Source organism: Anneissia japonica, unplaced genomic scaffold, assembly GCF_011630105.1.
Source record: "Anneissia japonica isolate Jap-2015-1 unplaced genomic scaffold, ASM1163010v1 scaffold2030_len652032_cov178, whole genome shotgun sequence".
In the NCBI taxonomy this organism is placed as follows: domain Eukaryota; kingdom Metazoa; phylum Echinodermata; class Crinoidea; order Comatulida; family Comatulidae; genus Anneissia; species Anneissia japonica.
Window position 1 is genome coordinate 470187 of NW_022705472.1, and position 17840 is coordinate 488026.

Here is a 17840-nt window from a genome sequence, read left to right on the forward strand (position 1 = left end):
CATTCTCTGGTCTTCTTCAGCATGTGTGACAAACGAAATATAGGACAGAGTTGGGCTATTACAAAAATCTTGATAAAAAATATTTATGATTGGTCAAAATTTTAAATAAAATAAGAACAAAAATACTATGCTTTATATATAAATATATGAACGTACTGTTGTAGTTTATGTTTTATAAGAACACAGTGGTCAGCTTCTAATCAATCATTAGCAATTCCAATTGAGACTCTCCATACATATTTTAGTATTTAATATAGCAGAGCCACTGTACAGACTTGTATTTTTTATAGGTCATGGCAGGGGTTGACTTGATCCAAACGCAGAGCTCCTTGGAGGATGGCCAGTCAGAGGTGGAAGTATTACAATGTATTTTTTCTGATGAAATCAATGTAACATCAAACAGAGAGAGTAAATACAGCAAAGAGATCAGCATAAAACCAAACAATCTTGGATTAGCTTTTTGCTTCTCAATTCCAGGTAATTAATATTGTTGAATAATTGTATCAACATAGTCACATTATGTAAATGAAGACCTAGTATGTAGATGATACAGGGTGGTAAATATAAAGTCCACAAAAGCAGAAGGCCATGGGAAGACCGTTAAAAAACCAAAAGTTCATTTTCTCAATTCTTGCACTTAAAAAAAAGTAATTATTAATTTTGCAGAAATGTATCCAGATTGTCCACCAAGAATTGAGGTGATACCTGAAACCTTCAGTTTGACTGATCAGCAAACAGGGGATCTTCTACAGAACATGTATCAAGTTGCAAGAGAGATGGTTGGCACACCAATGATCCTAACCATCATTGAAGCAGCTAAAGATCATCTGGATAAGATGGAAGTCAACTACACAAGACCTTTAGACATTGAGGATAATGCCAAAAAGAATTGCAAAACTCCCTGCTCTTTCTTCTTGAAAGGAAAATGTCGTTTTGGTACTAAGTGTCTTAATTTACATCCAGGCCATAAAGAGGTCAACCATGAAAATGAGAATGATTGCATGGTTAATGATGAGGAGAACAAAAGTAAGGATAGAGGTCAGGAGAATGATGATAATGGTGAAAGTGAAAAATGTGTGAATGGGAAGAAACCTCCTATGAAGACCGCCTGTGATGTTATTTCTCGTATCCAGTGGGATCCTGAGCTAAGCCCAAGGCATTTTATTGTTGGGTATTTAGACAGATTCTTAGGCATCCTAGAGCAGCCATTCGAGGCATTCAGTTGGGTAGATATCGCAACAGTCGATCTCAATACATTAGCGATTCCCAGACACCGGATTCAGTACTTCAAGTATCAAGATGAGATAGTATGGGATAAGCGAGTTCGTCTGGACAATGTTTTTGGATCTACAGGAAGCCAGACAACTATCACAGATGTTGTAAAGAAATTTCAAAAGGAGGGAATGTCAGATGAGGAGAAAGAAGTTGATGAAATTGATGTAGAACTCAATGCTGAAGATGAAGAAAACTTAGAAAAATCAGAAGACAAACCAACCAAAAGGAAAATTAACAGAAATGTACCAAATTACTTCATTGCAATTCGAATTGATAATGAAGAAATTCTAAAAAATGTTAAAACTGTTCAAGATTTAATATTATCTAATGAGCCCACTTTGGAACCAGCCTGCACAACCCTGTCCAGTCTCCATGTTACCTTGTGTACACTACGACTTGACAGTAATGATGAGAAAATGACTGCACTGAAAGTGTTGAAGGACCTCCAACATGAAGTTTCTCGGCTACTGCCACCAAGCCTCCTTCTCCGCTTTGAGGGTCTGGACAATTTCCACGACAGGGTTCTTTTCAGCCCACCTTGTCCAGAATCAGCTCTCACTAATTTAATCAAGCGATTGCAAACAAAATTTAGCGAAGCAGGTATTAGTCTTACTGGGACACGTGATACACCGAATACTCACATGACTATATTGAAGTTGAGAAGGTGCAATGCAGAATCCCTAGGTACCCCATACTTAGATAAGAGTTACTACAGTCCGTTTCAGCACACTTATTTTGGTATCCAGTCGGTCAGTGATATTCACTTGTGCTCCATGATTAACGGCCTGCGACCTGATGGTTTCTATGACCGTTTAGCAAGTGTCAATTTGTACGATGAGTACAATGTGCAATAAGACAGTTTAAGTTCGATCCGCTGAGCAATGTTTGCGATTATGTTCCAATTACAGACCTTGCAAGTTGTATTTAAATATTTTTATTATGAAAAATGATGTTAAGCAAATAAAAATTAAACTGAATTGAATGTACATGTTGAATATTAGCAAAACCTGAACTGCCTACATGTTATTGGACGTTAAGAACTACTGTATTTGTTCTAAATGAACAATTAAGTACTTGAAATTGGGGCATGTTTTTCCAGATTTTACCAAAGACGTATATATAATTTTTTAAATCGTAGAAATTTTATTGTACATTTAGTATGTTTTAAAAATTTGCCTAATAGATAGTGAATTTATATTTAATCAGTATAAAATAAAGTTGTTGATATATTGTATTTGTATTGCAGTCAAGTTTGCTCAATGATTTTTGAATATTGTAGAAACCTCCTTGACGATTTTTTTTTATACCTTATTTAGCGAACCCGTCGAACGCAAATATTGATGACTTTGAATAAAAATAAAATTTTATTTTTGGCCAATTAGCGCACCCACTGCTAATTATATAAATTTGAAGCATTTAACCATCCCATTTTACTTTCACCTCCATCTGGATTTTTTTGGCAAAACTAATTGCTAATTAAGAAAACAAAATTTTATTTTTATTCCGCCCTTCTCCAACGAAACTAGGATTAAAAAGTGTCTCGTCTTATGTGCATTATAATATATGTTTATATTATGGTATGTGCAACACCTTCCATTCAGTTTGATGTCAAATCTGACCACTGCTGTTGTGAATGAATGCGATAGTAATTTGTGATCATAATGGTGGTGTTCTAACACATTATAGTGGCCCTGCTATTTTGCTCCGATGAGAAGCTCTACTGCCTCTATTACTGTATACTGCCCTCATGAGGCTGATTAATTAATAGATCTTTTTTAAATCTACTGCCTCTATTATACAGTACTGCCCTTGTGAGGAGCTCGGAAACACTTGGCTGATTAACAGATCTATTTTAGATCTACTGCCTCTGTTATACTGCCCTCATTGGAGCTTTCGAGTGCATTTATGCACTGAATAAATACGGTATTTATATTTCAAATCAACGGTATATGAGGCATGCCATCCAAAAACCAATGCACTGTCACTATAAGTTAAACTGAGTAATTAGCAAAAGAAGGTTGCAGCATTGTATACAGGGAAGCAATAATAGATCGAATCCAGTAAACGATGCATCATTTATAATAATATGTGGCAAAGACAAGCCAAACCAGTCACTCGTCGAAAATGGCCAAGACATGCTAAAATGTCAAATTTAAAAAAATCTATTTTATTGCACTAAACTAACCTTTATACAGTATATCTACACACCATCCTATGCTGTTATTTTCCCCATTTTCAATGTTAAAATAACACTTTTTAAGGATTTAAAGATAGTTTCTGCATGAGAAACTTTTTTGCGACGAGTGACTGGTTTGGCTTGTCTTTGCCACATATATTGTGGAGAAAAATATATTAAAAAATCAATTTTCATTTTTTGGCCACTGATGCTGGTTTTCGGATGGCAAGCCTCATATAGAAGAGAAAGACTAAATGAAATAAAATAGCAGAGACATTTTCCTTCAGGAATAGTTTTTAATCATCTCCTTCCTCAATCCATATGTACATGCCAAAAATCCACATTGCTGCCATGATCTCACTTTAGTTCTTTCACTTGTAAACCTGCAAGAAAATAAATTAAAAAAACAAAATCTTGTTTTATTTTAGTAGATAGAGTGATCAAACACTTATTAAATTGTCAAATATCTCTATTTAAGCTATAAATTCAGTAAAAACAAATCACATACAAAAAAGATATAACTGGTAATTATAAATTTACAAATCATTAAAAATAGAATGCAATATTTAATATAGAAAATTTACATTAGAAAAACATTAAAAATAGTCGAACGACTGCATAATTAGACTTTGCCTAACTTGAAAAGTCGATCTTATTTCTCATGCCAAATTGTTGTTTTCCATTAATTAATGATCTGTAATTCAAATTTTATCTAAGTCTAACAATCTTTCAATGCCATTCTGGATTCAAATTAGGCAAGTTATATATTATATACTATACTATGTTTAAAAACACTATAAAACGACAACACAATATAAACAAAAAAAGTCTACACGAGTTAGAGTATTGGCTATAATAAAAAAAAATGTTGTAACACATTTGCAACTACCAATACCATCCTGCTCAAACCGAGACCAATGAAACTGTACAGTGGTGCATGTTACGTCTAGTGACAAAAAACGATGACGACAATTAAGTGCTTAAAAAAATCTTTTGATCACATACCTGGTGGTAGAGACTGCTTCAGTTTTTCAGCTTTCTCAGTCTCCTTGACTACAAGCGTGTAGAGGTATCTACTGCAGCGGACCTTAAACTTGACATTATCTTTGTTCTTCTTAATCTTAACAGCTAGGAAATAATTATCAACAGCTTTATGTTATTGTGAGTACTTGGGTGGGTCCAGATATTTGCAGGAGGGGATTCAGAAAGAAAAAGGGCACTCCTGTATAAATGACAGGAGTTTAAATGATGTGGAGAACCGTCCGCTGTCTTGCCACCCTCCCATCTTCCTTGAGACTTGAAACAACCCCAAAAAATTATTCTCATAAAGTAACCCACCACCCCCCTCTCCCACTAAAAAGTAAAAAGCTGCTGGCTATTGACCAACACCTGTATGTTTTCTCGATGGTGGATTTGCAGACATTCCTTGTGGAAATAAAAGGCTTATTACTAGATGGAATACAATGATACATCTCTTGTCAAAGAGTACATTAATGATTGGGAATCTCATCACACACACACACACCCCCACCCCACTTAATAAAAGAAACAAAGGATGGAATACATATTATATTTGCAATTCAGAAAAAAATTATTACATGTTTAATTCATATTTTGGATCCCACTGAAAAAGGTCAAAAATCTATTTTAAAAAGGCAATATAATATTAATATTATTGTTTAATATTACACTATGATTTACTCACATTTTGCATCTTTCCTCCTTGCTGTCAGGAGGAAATCCTTAATCTCTTGAATTTCTTTTGGCTGTGGGAAAAGGAAAATATAATTATTTACAGTAATGTTTTATATTTTTAACAATAAATATTGACAGTATCTAAAAACATTTATACTGTACTGTAAAAATTATTGTCTTGGTTAAATATTTCAGTCTAACATTTTGTCAAAAACAGGTTCTAGACTTCATACTATATCAGTTAACATGATAAATATTTGTTAGTAATGTAGTGAGTTGGGTTTACTAAATTTTTCAAAATAATTGTTTGGATCTTACCATGTTATTTAAGCAGTTGTAATGGTATCTTGACAAGAAGGGCTGTCGTCACCTCTTCTCTGACACTAAATAAATAAAAGGAAGAGCATAGTTAACAATCACACATGTAGACCTTGGCCACCTATGCCTTATTGTTAAATGAAAAATAGGGCCTGTGTATCCCTTTATATAGCCTCCATACTGTGAATTTCTTTAATTGCGCAGATATCTCAAAAGCTTGCTCAAATTTGTGCGGAAAAATGCTAGGAAAATAAGTGCACAGAATCGTAACTACTTTAAATAGTATTTATTAAGATTAGGTTAAAGTCTAATTTTTGCTCGGCGTATATACAGGATACACAGGCCCTACTTTACAATCTGGTATTGTTCTCCCTGCCTGCTTAATTACCTTAAGTGCTGGTGTACTAGTAGTCTCATCTGTTCTGTTCACGTCAACAACTTCAGCTTAATAATAGTCTAGGCCTAGATGTACTGTAGGCCAAGGCCCAGACCATGTTAGACCTAGGCCTAACTTAATCAGAGGACTCTGTGACTCTAGCCTAGGAGGCTGCAGTGCTAGGTGCTTGACCTCCTAGGCTATATAGCTTTAAACTGCTAGGCCTATACCTAGCCTAATCAATCGGCATACTAATATGTTGACATCTGTACCCTTTGTTTTGTAAGTGAAAACAATATACACCCAAATCACAGATAGTCAAAATACTTCATCTGACGTATTAATGAGTCAACATATTGTCATATTTTATATAATTTTGCTAAAAAATAAGCATAATAAGAACGATTTAAAGGGATTTTATTATCAATACCTTTCGATGATACCTTCGGAAACCCTGCTTTAGGTTAAAAAGAATGACATAGAGGGCGCCATTGACAATATAAAGTATGAGAGGCCGTGTGGTACACGGTTACACGATGGACTTTGAATTTCTGTGATAGGATGGAAACAGAGGGAGAGAAAATCGTGATAGCGCCACCAGGCGATGACTACCACTTTGTACAGTAGATGGCAGTTTTGGTCCCCGCCCCATATACCATCTCCAAGAAGTACCACTGCCCCAAGAAAACGAGCTTATGTTGAGAGCGTTATTCTTTTGATCTCAATTTGATCTGTGAGTTGTTAAGTTTGATGGCGATACAGAACATATAAAACAAAACAAATACTGTAAACAAACCTTATTCAAAATACCGCTAGCCACACGTCATGAATGATTCAGTATCAACTTCACTGAAGCGTATCGACTTAGTTGACCATTGAATGAATTTAACACGGCGTTGACGAAGTTTGTTGTTTGAAGTACTAAAGGAAATACTAAATACTTTATTATTCGTTGGAATTTTATCATAAAGGAATTACGAACCTTCTCCGGGAAAACGAAACATTTTACATGGATTGTTAAGGATAAGAATGTTCTAAAATGTGGCAGCTTGTAGGTTATTCTTGGCGGGGCAATTATACGGCTTTCTGGCTTACCAAATGGTACCATTCCTGGCCGCACGTCGAATACAAATCATTCACGTTAGTTGACTCATCATTCCAGCCTGACAGTGATGAATATTTCCAAGTGAGTGAAACGACTAAATGGCAGTAGTTAGCATTAATGTTTAACAATTGACTACAGTTCTAATTGTGTATTAATCGATATTTTTATTTGTTGATGATGATTGAATATTTTTATTTGGAGTAGATCTAACGTTAAAATTAAGTATTGCTTTTCTTCTTGCTTTTTTATGCTAGGCTGTTTTACTGGAAGACTCTATTAATCTATACTTCGGTATTATAGGCCTAGGCTTAGTTGCCAACCTATTGTTAGCTGGTAGCTAGTCTAACGTCTATATTATACTTTCAGTGCACTGCTTAGCTTCCAGTAGTTAATAAAATATATTTTCCTGGTAGTAGTGCGTGATACAGACTTGGTACAAAATAATAGGGTGCTAATGCACTTTAGTACTGTAACACTCTATCTTCAAAAATTGTCTTTTTACCTACTGTACACTCTTAACAATATCTTACGATTCTTTTTCATCCGGTTCTCTCACTAATTACACCAGTTTTTAGCATTTTATTACTAAAAACAACGTTCTTTCCCAGCGATTCATGACGGCAGCGACTCGTGATGTTTGTTTATAAATAATTAATTGCCAGGTTCTTATCCAATTTTAAGGACAGCTCTATTCATTGCCAGGTTTTTTCGGTTTTTTTTTATTTTGTTAAAGCGATGCCTTTTCATAAATTGTTATTTGTATTTTTATCTGTATTGTTTATATCGTTGTTCTGGTACAGTGCAATATTAATAATGACATAATACATTTAGGGACAACAGCTATTATTTCGTCGGGGAAATCTGGCCCCTCGTCGGGGCATCGGCCCCCCTCGTCGGGGACCTCGCGCCCCCCACCAGCGAAGGTGAATTTTCTTATTAAAACAGTGTTCTCTTCGCATATTCTGTAATTCTAGTCCTATTATTTGTACAGGTTATTTTATCTTTGAGGCTGATTTTCTCAAAAACTGGTTCTCATGCACCTAAAATTTAAATGCTAACATCTCTGGATCTATTTATCCTAGGGAAGCCATTCAAAGACCAAATTAAAGCTTACTGTATAATGTGGTCTACCAAAATGTAATATTAACTCATTTTTTGATTTTTTGAGACTCATTTTGTAGTAAGACCTCACATTTGCTTTTTATTTAGACGGAGGCACAATAAACTGCTGCAATACTTTGACCTAACCATACTTGAACTTAAAGTACAATATTTAAATTACAAAATCAAAGTAAAAAAACGAGACAAAAGAGAAGGAAATTTAAAAGTACAAATCTTAAATAATCAAAAACAGAATTAAAAACAAAAGTAAAGAAGTTTGAAAGAAACAAAAAAAATATTATCTTATGCAACTTTCAATTATTTGTTAATACTACAGTACTGTATATATATTTGGCCCAATAAAAAAAAAGATTAGTTTATCACATCTTCTATTTTATTATTTGGTTAACAAAAATTGAAATTCTGTTTTTCACCTGTTTTCAATTTTTTTTAGAAAATATTAAGTAATTGTTTGTATTTTCTCAGTCATGTACTTTACTTTGATTATGCAAACAGCAAACAACACAAGAATGATATTTGGCTTTCCAGCCTAGATAGGGTGATAAACTAATAATTATTTTAGGGCCTTATAGTTTTTCAAAAGTATGCATGTGCATTGTGCATGTGATTGATATGGCTGTTGGTTGATTGATAATTAAATAACATTGCAATACAGTGTATACAGTATTGTGTGCATTATTACCTCTGTTTTGTTGTTACCAGTAACTTCTATTTTTATTATTGTCAATAAACACACCTTGAGACGTCAGTCACGTCATTGTATATCATTTGTTAACATTTTTAATGACGCAGATAGTCGTCCAAGCGTGACCTCCATCTACTGTACATTCATTACAGTAGGTACAAAGAAGTGTAGCTTTGCTAACCCACATTACAAATTATGCATCATCAAACGAGCATAATTTATTAGATATTAAATTAAATTATTTAGAGGGTAGTGAAAAAAATGTGGTGAGGCAATCTCAATCAATATGTGCATGTTTGCCACATTTGTGTCGTTTAACAAAATGACCAATGAAGCAAGAGTAAAGGGGACCAGATCGAACGCCATCGGTTGAAGTACAGTATGTGTAGCATTCTTCAGCCCTATTGGGTCCTGCTGATAGTTGCGTATCTAGGAGGGGTGCCCTCCCATAAAAATGTGCTTGTGTCCCTTCCTTAGTTATCCCTCCCCCCATGCCGGTGATAATACTAACAGTATATGAATTGCCTTTTAATAAATCACTGAGAACTATACAGTAATTTACGAATTCAATAATAAATATTATTTATAACTGTGGACATGTCGTGGCACATTCATGTACTAGTTTTCTGATTCCCTCAAAACACTACCAAGCACTAAACATAAAATATTAGTTATGTAATGTTTTAAACACAAGTTTTTTGATTGATAAATTATTTGTTGGAAATTTAACACAATCAACAGACGCGTGTTTAAATGGACCAATCCGAGTGTCTGCCATCAAGTATGATACTGTATACCAGGTATTATGAAAACAAATTGCTGATATAGAGGTAATCCAAATATGTTGGGGATTATCTCAATTTAGGATAAGTTAATTCCAATAAAAATTGATGGCCTAATCCACATAAACTAGCTAATCCTAAAATAATGATTAGTGTTAGAATGACTCATTTTAACCTCTGTTTTTGAAAAGACCCCAATATTTTCAAGTCTTAGGATTTCTAAATATTTTATGTGATCATAGTCCATGTCATGACAACTGATTGTTATTATTGTCAAACAAACAGTCAATTAGCTATGAATCTATTGAACATTTTTAGAGGTTTTTGTTTGATTTTGTTTGTCATCAACAATTTCCTCTTGAAATTTTGATCAGGATGTCCTGATACAAGGCCTCCATGGGTTAGATACTGTACAACTTCATAAAAATGCTTAGTTTTTATACCTTGTTTCACAAACTTATTTTTTTAAAGACCGTCAGAGGAGGGCGGGAAAAAAAACAAAAAAATTTTGTTTTTTTGTCTTAATTATCCAATATTTTTGCCAAAAACATCCAGATGGAGAAGAAAATAAAAAAGAAATTTTACTGGTAAATGTAAACAGTGTAGTAATGGGATGGTTAAATACTTTATATTATATAATGAGGAAGAAATATACATAGCTTATTTTGGGGGGATTTCAAGTCAGCGACAGGTGTAATAAAAATTAACAAAAACATTTATTTGTTTTTAATTAAAATTTTTTGTGGCGGCTAGTGGGCTAATTGACCGAAAATAAAATTGTATTATTATTCAAAATCACCATTATTGTCAGGTGGTGGGTTCGCTAAACAAGGTATAAAAAAATTTTCACCTAAATGACCCTGTTTTCCTTGTTTACCTGGCATTACAAAGTTTTTGTGATTTAAATTGTTCAAAGACCATAAAGTATTACTTTTTTTATAAACAGTTAATACACTAATGATTCTCTTTCACCGCTAAACTAAAAAAGGTTTCATATTATAATTAAGTGATAAAAATTCTGATTATTCATGATTTCCTAAATTTAGCTTCCTTCATCTAGACCTTGGCCGAATTATAAGGTCATGGTTTTCAATCACTCACCCTATGCCTTATTGTTGGTAAAATAATAACCAAAAATCTATGGTTATAGTTCCAAAGCATGAAAAACATTTTCAAGATATTTGGGTTAGTTCGGTTTGGATTTTTTTTTTGTGCACCATGTTTCATTATTTTTGATTCATATATTTATTTGTACTTGTTCATTTTCTCCCCAGACACTTCTATTTCTGGCAGCCATCCCGATAGCATTACTCCTGCTGACAATTTTAGCAGTATTTTTTTACTGTTGCTATGGATTTTGCCGCAAGAGACGGTCGAATAGTATACAGCGCTCACCCAGGAAAAATCCCACCTCAAAGAAGTGGGTCCTTGCAACTGTTGCCTTGTTTTGCTTGTAAGTATAATGATGGTTTTACTTAAAAAATAATTTTTCAACCAAAAACCTATAAGGTTATCAACATAATTTTGAAAATATTGTACTGTAGGAGTGTAATTTTGCCCAACCAGATGTGTTATTGTACTGAATACTTCAGGGGAATCGAACCCACAGCCTCTAGTTGACTAGTCTGGTATCATAATCCAGGGGGTACTGTAGCACAAATGCTCTTACATGTACATGCAACTACCAGATAGAACATTGACTTATACCACTAGCTTCTTCCTGTTAACGATACCTTACTGGAACATTTTGGATATCACCGATTTTTAAAGCCTCAAAACTCAAATTAAACTTCACTTCTGGTAGGTTTGCAAACTGTCAAACAGGGGTCAGATCAATAAAACTCTGATGTGATATTCGTTTTTCTGAGTAATCATATACAGTATCTACTGTAGATCCAGAGCCACTAGACCACCACATTAGTAATGTATACTGTAAATAGATACCTGTTTTGGAAGACAATGCTTCAAAGTGTCAGAACCTGTGTATATAGTATAGTACATTTCTTTGATATACTTTTGTTATCAAAATAATGTTTGGACTAGATATAAACTAATTTATGGGATGGTGTTATTCTAGCAAGTTAATGATCAATCCAATTTGTGTCAAAGCAGGGAGTTAGTCAAACGTTTCCAATGATGCCTTTCAAGAGGCTATATTTTGTTACCTGAAAAACAATTGATTTTATTTTGTCCTTCAATATTTTTACAGTTTGTAGTTAAAAACGCTCTTTTGTATAACCATATGTATGTACTTTCTATAACCTAATTTCACAACGTCATAATGTTTGTGTGAACTTTCTTTTTTGAAATATTAAACCACAATGTTCACGAACATTTTGTGTTTACTGAGCAGCTCCTTCAACTTGTACTGTATATGATTATTTATTGAAGAATATCCGTCTTACTATTTAAATATGCAATATCAATCAGTCAGGTATGGCATAACTGTATGAATTGATTCCCAGGGGAGATTTTGCTGTTCAATTATACATTCAACTGAGTGTGACTATTCTCATGTGTAGGTGTACAGTATGCTTCCTACTGCTTCGAATTGTAGGGTTTTTAAAGGTAAAATCCTGTCACAACAGCTAGAAATGTTTCTCACAACTGAAAAACTCAATATTAGGCCTACTAATGTTTAAATCCAGCCACAAAACCTTGGATTCTTTCTCAACTGAAAAACTCAATTATTACTAATGCTTCATAATGAAACTCACTAAAAAGAATTGGTTTATTTGGTTTCACCCTGTTATTGAGTATCTTCCTGTTGAATGAGAAAGAAATGAAAAAAAGAACAGTATGAATGTTAACCAGGCCCGCAACCGATTAGCCTGCCCCCCCTGTCTCTTATACACATCTAGATGTGTATAAGAGACAGCTAAATAAAGAATTCACTGCAATGTAATTTGAAAATTTATGATTATGTCACCTTTAGATGGCCGAAAATGGCACTCTAAAGAATTATGAGTGAAAAACTATTTCACTAATGCTTCATAATGAAACTAAAAGAATTGCATTATTTGTTTTCACCCTGTATTTATTGAGTATGAAAGAAATAAATAAAAAAATTCAGTATGAATGTTAACCAGGCCTAAAAACAGACTAGCCTCCCCCACCCCCATTCCCGCTAAACAAAGAGTCCCACGTCAGTGTAATTTGATAAATGTTCTTTAGTTAATTAGTAATCCATTCTGGTAAATTAGCAAGCTGTGTTTTTGTTCTTTTGTTTCTACAAGGTTTCACAGTTTAACTGTAGTACAGTGTACATAATATAAATACCTCCTTGATAATACCAAATAGAGGGAGTAGCAATCAAATATGATGATTAAACATTGGTATAACAAAGGATATTATCTTTTCTATTAATTAAACCTGTTTAGCGTGCCAAGAACCTTAAAATATTCAAGTGGTTCAAGAGCAATCAAATATGATGATTAAACATTGGTATAACAAAGGATATTATCATTTCTATTAATTAAACCTGTTTAGCGTGCCAAGAACCTTAAAATATTCAAGTGGTTCTGTGCCATCTCCTGATCCACCCCCCCCCCAAAAAAAAAAACAAACACCCTTCCCAACCCTTTCCCTAATTGGTCCTTAATAAGCAATTGCTACATCAGCAGAAAAATATTTTCCTGACTGTTAACAGTGGTCATACACTGTATGTTTTTTGGTTTTTTTTGACACTACTTATTCTTTTCCTTTTTTTTTTAGTTTTATCCCTTGTCATTATTTAATGGTATTATGCAGACTAGATGTGTGTATGTATCCATAATAACATGTTATGACAAAAGATTTGACTGTCATTTGCTTGCAGTAATACTGTATTAGAGGTATTCAGTAAATATAATCTAATTATCCAAGTCTGTATATCTCATTATAATAATAGAAATTGATGCAATGTAGCAACTAATTTAACTTGGACAGTGAAAAGACAACTCAAAGTAATAACCTAAATCATACCAAAAAGAACGAATTCATTTCAGGCATAATTAGATTTCTTGCAACATGAAGAAGAAGAATTGAAACAAAGACTTGCATGTCTTGCCATCTGTGTAGTTGAAAGAGAGTATTTTATGTATGATATATTTTGGCCTGAAGTAGATGGGTTTGGATGTTTGATTCTGTCATTTTTATTATAATTAGACGAGACGTTTATTTATACAGGTCTTTTTAGCGAGCCTCACCCACCAATAGTAATGATTTTGAACAAAAATAAAATTTTAATTTCTGAAAAGGAAATTTCAGAAAAAAATAAAATATTATGCCCACCGCTGCCTTAAAATCTCCAAAAATAACATACATTTTTTTCCCCCTAATTATATAAATTTAAAGCATTTAACCATCCCATTACTACACTATCTACATTCACCAATAAAACTTAATTTTTATTTTCTCCTTCGTCTGGATGTTTTTGGTATAAAACTATTTGCTAAATAAGATTTTATTTTTATTTTTTTCCGCCCTCATCTGACGTTCTTTGCAAAAATAGTTTTACGAAACAAGGTTTAAAACAAGTTTTGATGATAGATGTTCAGAAAGCGTGGCTCTGGCCTACATGGAGAATAAACAGAATACAGTAGTGTCTGTGTTGCTTGTAGTTTATATATGTGTGCAATTAAGATACAATATGGCCTCACTACTGTACATTGCTTCAGTCCACACAGCTGTATCAATGGGTACCAGCAAACTGCTGGGGACTAACCTGCGACGGACTAGTGTCCCGTCTAGGGGGAGTACAACTCTCATCCACTTCACACTACAGAAACTTTGGATAAGCTCCAACCCTATGAGCCCCAGTGGCTCGGAAAGGATTTAGTTATGGCCTTATGGTGGACAGGTTTCTGTAGTTAAATGAAAGATATATGGTTCTTTAGATACAGTATTTATGGTTTAGCATATTTTTATATATTTTTTTTATGATCAAAGTATATACCTATACTGTAATGATTCATACCATTCTCATGTTATTATTTTGGTCATGAAGAAAATAATTGCAAATTTAATATGATATTATTTATATATTATACAGTAGTGTCTTTTTTATCCTTAGGGCATTTATAGTGATCGGTTTTTATGGTAATGAGGAGACGTCAACCGGTGTTCATAGACTGACGAATGCTGCAAAAGATGTGGATATCACAATTGATGAAATTACAACAGAGGTATAGAAAATAGGATTTTGAATGAACTAAAATATGACTCAAATTTATTTATAGAATATAATTATGATAATGCTTTTGATTGCATGTTTCTCTTTATGTCTGTTACTTTTATTTGGCAATGTGCATACTCTAATGAGAAATTAATAATAAAATTATTAAGCAGTATATAACAGTTTTTTTATGATATATATTTTATTGACCTTTTCTATGTAAACTGAACTCTGAGTGATTGTATGTCAAATTGAATTTCCGAAAGGACAAATAAAAGGAACTATGAACTATGAGAATAATGCAAAATGGTATAAGATCAAAGTTATTGTAAATGATTTGATATGTTCATTTTTCTTTAAAATGAACATGTTATTAAAACATTTTTGAGTTTCAAATAAGATAATAACATAAAAATATGTGTGTACAAAATAAGCAAATTTAAATATAAGATGATAAGTAGTAGATTCAAATTGAATTGCATTGTTTATTAGCTTAGTACTGACAGATCTTTAATTACATAATTATTTTCATATTTTTCAGGTAAATAAAATCAGTGCAACATACAGTAATGATATTCCAAGGGATGTGCAGACTTTAAATGATACGTTTCAAAAAGTCTTAAATCAGCAAGATCGAGAGAAATTGCTGAAGCTAACTGCAACGCTCAGTCAGCACACAACGAGTACAGCCCAAAATATTGCGGAAATAAATAGAGATTCCAACAGCGTGCAATTGAACTTGACGACAAAAGCCGACGATTTGGAGTCGTATGATTATTTCAGGTAAGATTCATTAGTGATGCCAACCCTTGAATAGTTATCAACATACTAGTAACACAAGTGCAGTTTTGAAAACATGTGAGGAGATATTAAAGAGGGTAGCTTTGTCATTAATAAGAGAATGGTAAGGGAGTTGTTGATTCTATAATTAAATTGGCACTGATCATAATTGGTTGATGCAATGTGATGAGATTTTAAGGTTACAAATGTGGTATGTCTACTAAGTGAATACAGTACTTGCATATGTGGTATATTTATAAGGCATCAGGCTTTTAATCGAAGGGTTGTAAGTTCAAATCTGATGTCGGTTACATTGATTGCTGTGAATACTTCATAGTTAAGTTAGAGAGGGAGGTGGCTTACACTTTGTGAGTAATTACTTATTGCATATGCTTATTTCAGGGAAAAAGCACTTTGTCACTTGTGATCTAAATAATTAATGATGGTTATTATGATGGTAACATAATGACAAAGATCATGACAGTAATAATGTTGTGATAGTGTACAGTAGATAGTGATGTTGTTTAGTAAATTATGAGAATAATAATGATGATGACTATGATCTGGTGATTAAATTAGATATTTTCAGAAATTACTTTTAATCATATTTAAAAAATTAGTGAATGATAATTATAGTTTTGATAATAAAATAAAATGTTTTCCTTTTACTGTATTTTAGGTGGCTTGGCACCATAATACTCTTTAGTTTGGAAAGTATTGTGTGTTTGATAGCCCTGTGTGCCGTAGGAAAGGCATCCAGATGTCTTCTTGTTTTGTAAGTATTCAATTCAGTTCTTTATTCCATTTCTTCAAGATATACAATAACACAGTTAATACAGAATGGTCGTAGAAAAAAATTGAAAAGGTGTACAAAGCAAGCATAATTATGCTTTAGATTATGTATCCTTAAAAGAAATATAAATATGTATAGGCATATATTCTTATAATTTTTATTTTCTCTTCAATAATAGTGATAATAATGATGATGATAATAATTCAATAGAAACTGTATTACTAGGTAGTAACAGTGGCAGATGTAAGATTTGTTTGCTTGGAGTTGTATGATTGTTAGTCAAGGGCTTACGGTCCAAGGAGGTGGAGGGGAGGTGGAACCTATGTTCCAAAGGAAGTATTTGAGGACTGCCCTTTATACTTATTTTGGGGGTTCAGAGGGTTAGTGTACATTTCCTGGAATATTGAAGATTTAGCCATTTTGAATCGTCTAAAATCTAAATGATTTCATACTTGCGCAAGTGACTTCTTGGCTTTTGCTTAGAGTGGGCGAGAGCAGGGAAATGCCCCTTTTGCTACCGTATAGATCCACCACTTAGTAAATTAAAGTAAAAGAAATGTTTCAGCCTGTGTTACTTATGAAGTTTATATTGTGTTGTATATTTTATCAGTAGTCCAATGATTATGCCCTTCAAAAGTTTATTCAATATTTGAATTCTAATGTTTTTCTACTGATATCCTCTCCTTAGTCTAGAACAATGAAGATTCAAGGAAGTTTCTCTTTCAGTTTCATCTCAAACACAGATAATTTATATAAATACCTACAATTAACAGGCCTGTACTTTAGAACTTATGTGTTATTAATGTTAAAGTGATTGATACAGCTGTCTGTGTTGAGTTCGTCCCTTTTTAAATGAAATTAGAAAACGTTTCTATCACATTTTGTTAACAAAAAATACTTCAATATTACAGTTCTTTCCATGAATGTCATCCAGATATGAATAATGTCAATAATTTATTAAAATATGTGTATTTTGTTTATAATCATAGAAATACTTTATTAAGAAACCCTTACTTAATTTATATTTATGTTTTTAAGATGATAAAAGGTTTGGAGGCCTAGTTACTGAATAAAAGCCTTTGTTGATGAAAGAAGAAAGTAAATTTAGCTTCAAACATGGAAATGCGATGTACTGTAAACTTTACATATAGACTTGATAAAAAAAAAGTGTTCTTAATGTTGTTACTGTTAAATGATTAATATGGTTTTCTGTGAATTTGGCTTGAAACATAGAGCTGTGATATAAACGTGCATTTGGGATTTTTCTGGGATTTTCCAGAGTCCTTGAAAGGATCAAACATCTAAACTATGAAAAGCTGTGTGCTTGTCAGTACTCAAGAAATGCCACGTACCAGGGTATTTATTGTGTAGTGCAAGTACTTTATTCACTTCTTTTTTTTAAAGTGTGATCACGATTTTTAGATATGATGTCGATTAGATAGTATTATTATGTAAGATAAGATAAACTTTATTGTCATGACCGCAAAACAAGGCAAACATGAAATTTGGTTTCCTTGTGCTGAACTACATAAACAGTACAGTATGAAATAATAAAAGTCAAAGATTAGGTGCACTTAA

General features: G+C 33.0%; 2 protein-coding genes across 5 annotated transcripts in view; both read left to right on the plus strand.

Annotated features, from left to right (window-relative positions):
* The first annotated feature begins 100 nt into the window (after positions 1-100).
* On the plus strand, positions 101-3040 carry LOC117105530. The gene is made up of 2 exons (XM_033246697.1): positions 101-477; positions 667-3040. Exons 1-2 carry the CDS (start codon positions 294-296, stop codon positions 2127-2129), a joined length of 1647 nt encoding a protein of 548 aa, XP_033102588.1. The 5' UTR covers positions 101-293; the 3' UTR covers positions 2130-3040.
* A 3671-nt stretch (positions 3041-6711) lies between these two features.
* The window catches only part of LOC117105519 (protein tweety homolog 1-A-like), a 38581-nt gene continuing 27452 nt past the window's right edge, over positions 6712-17840 (plus strand). For 3 of the 4 annotated variants that reach the window (XM_033246685.1, XM_033246683.1, XM_033246686.1), the window contains exons 1-5: positions 6712-7026; positions 10809-10987; positions 14588-14699; positions 15231-15472; positions 16149-16244. In XM_033246685.1, the coding sequence (XP_033102576.1) occupies positions 6880-7026; positions 10809-10987; positions 14588-14699; positions 15231-15472; positions 16149-16244 (776 nt within the window). In that variant the 5' untranslated portion in view covers positions 6712-6879. The remainder of the gene's footprint in view (positions 7027-10808; positions 10988-14587; positions 14700-15230; positions 15473-16148; positions 16245-17840) is intronic. The other variant, XM_033246684.1, reaches the window with a different exon arrangement.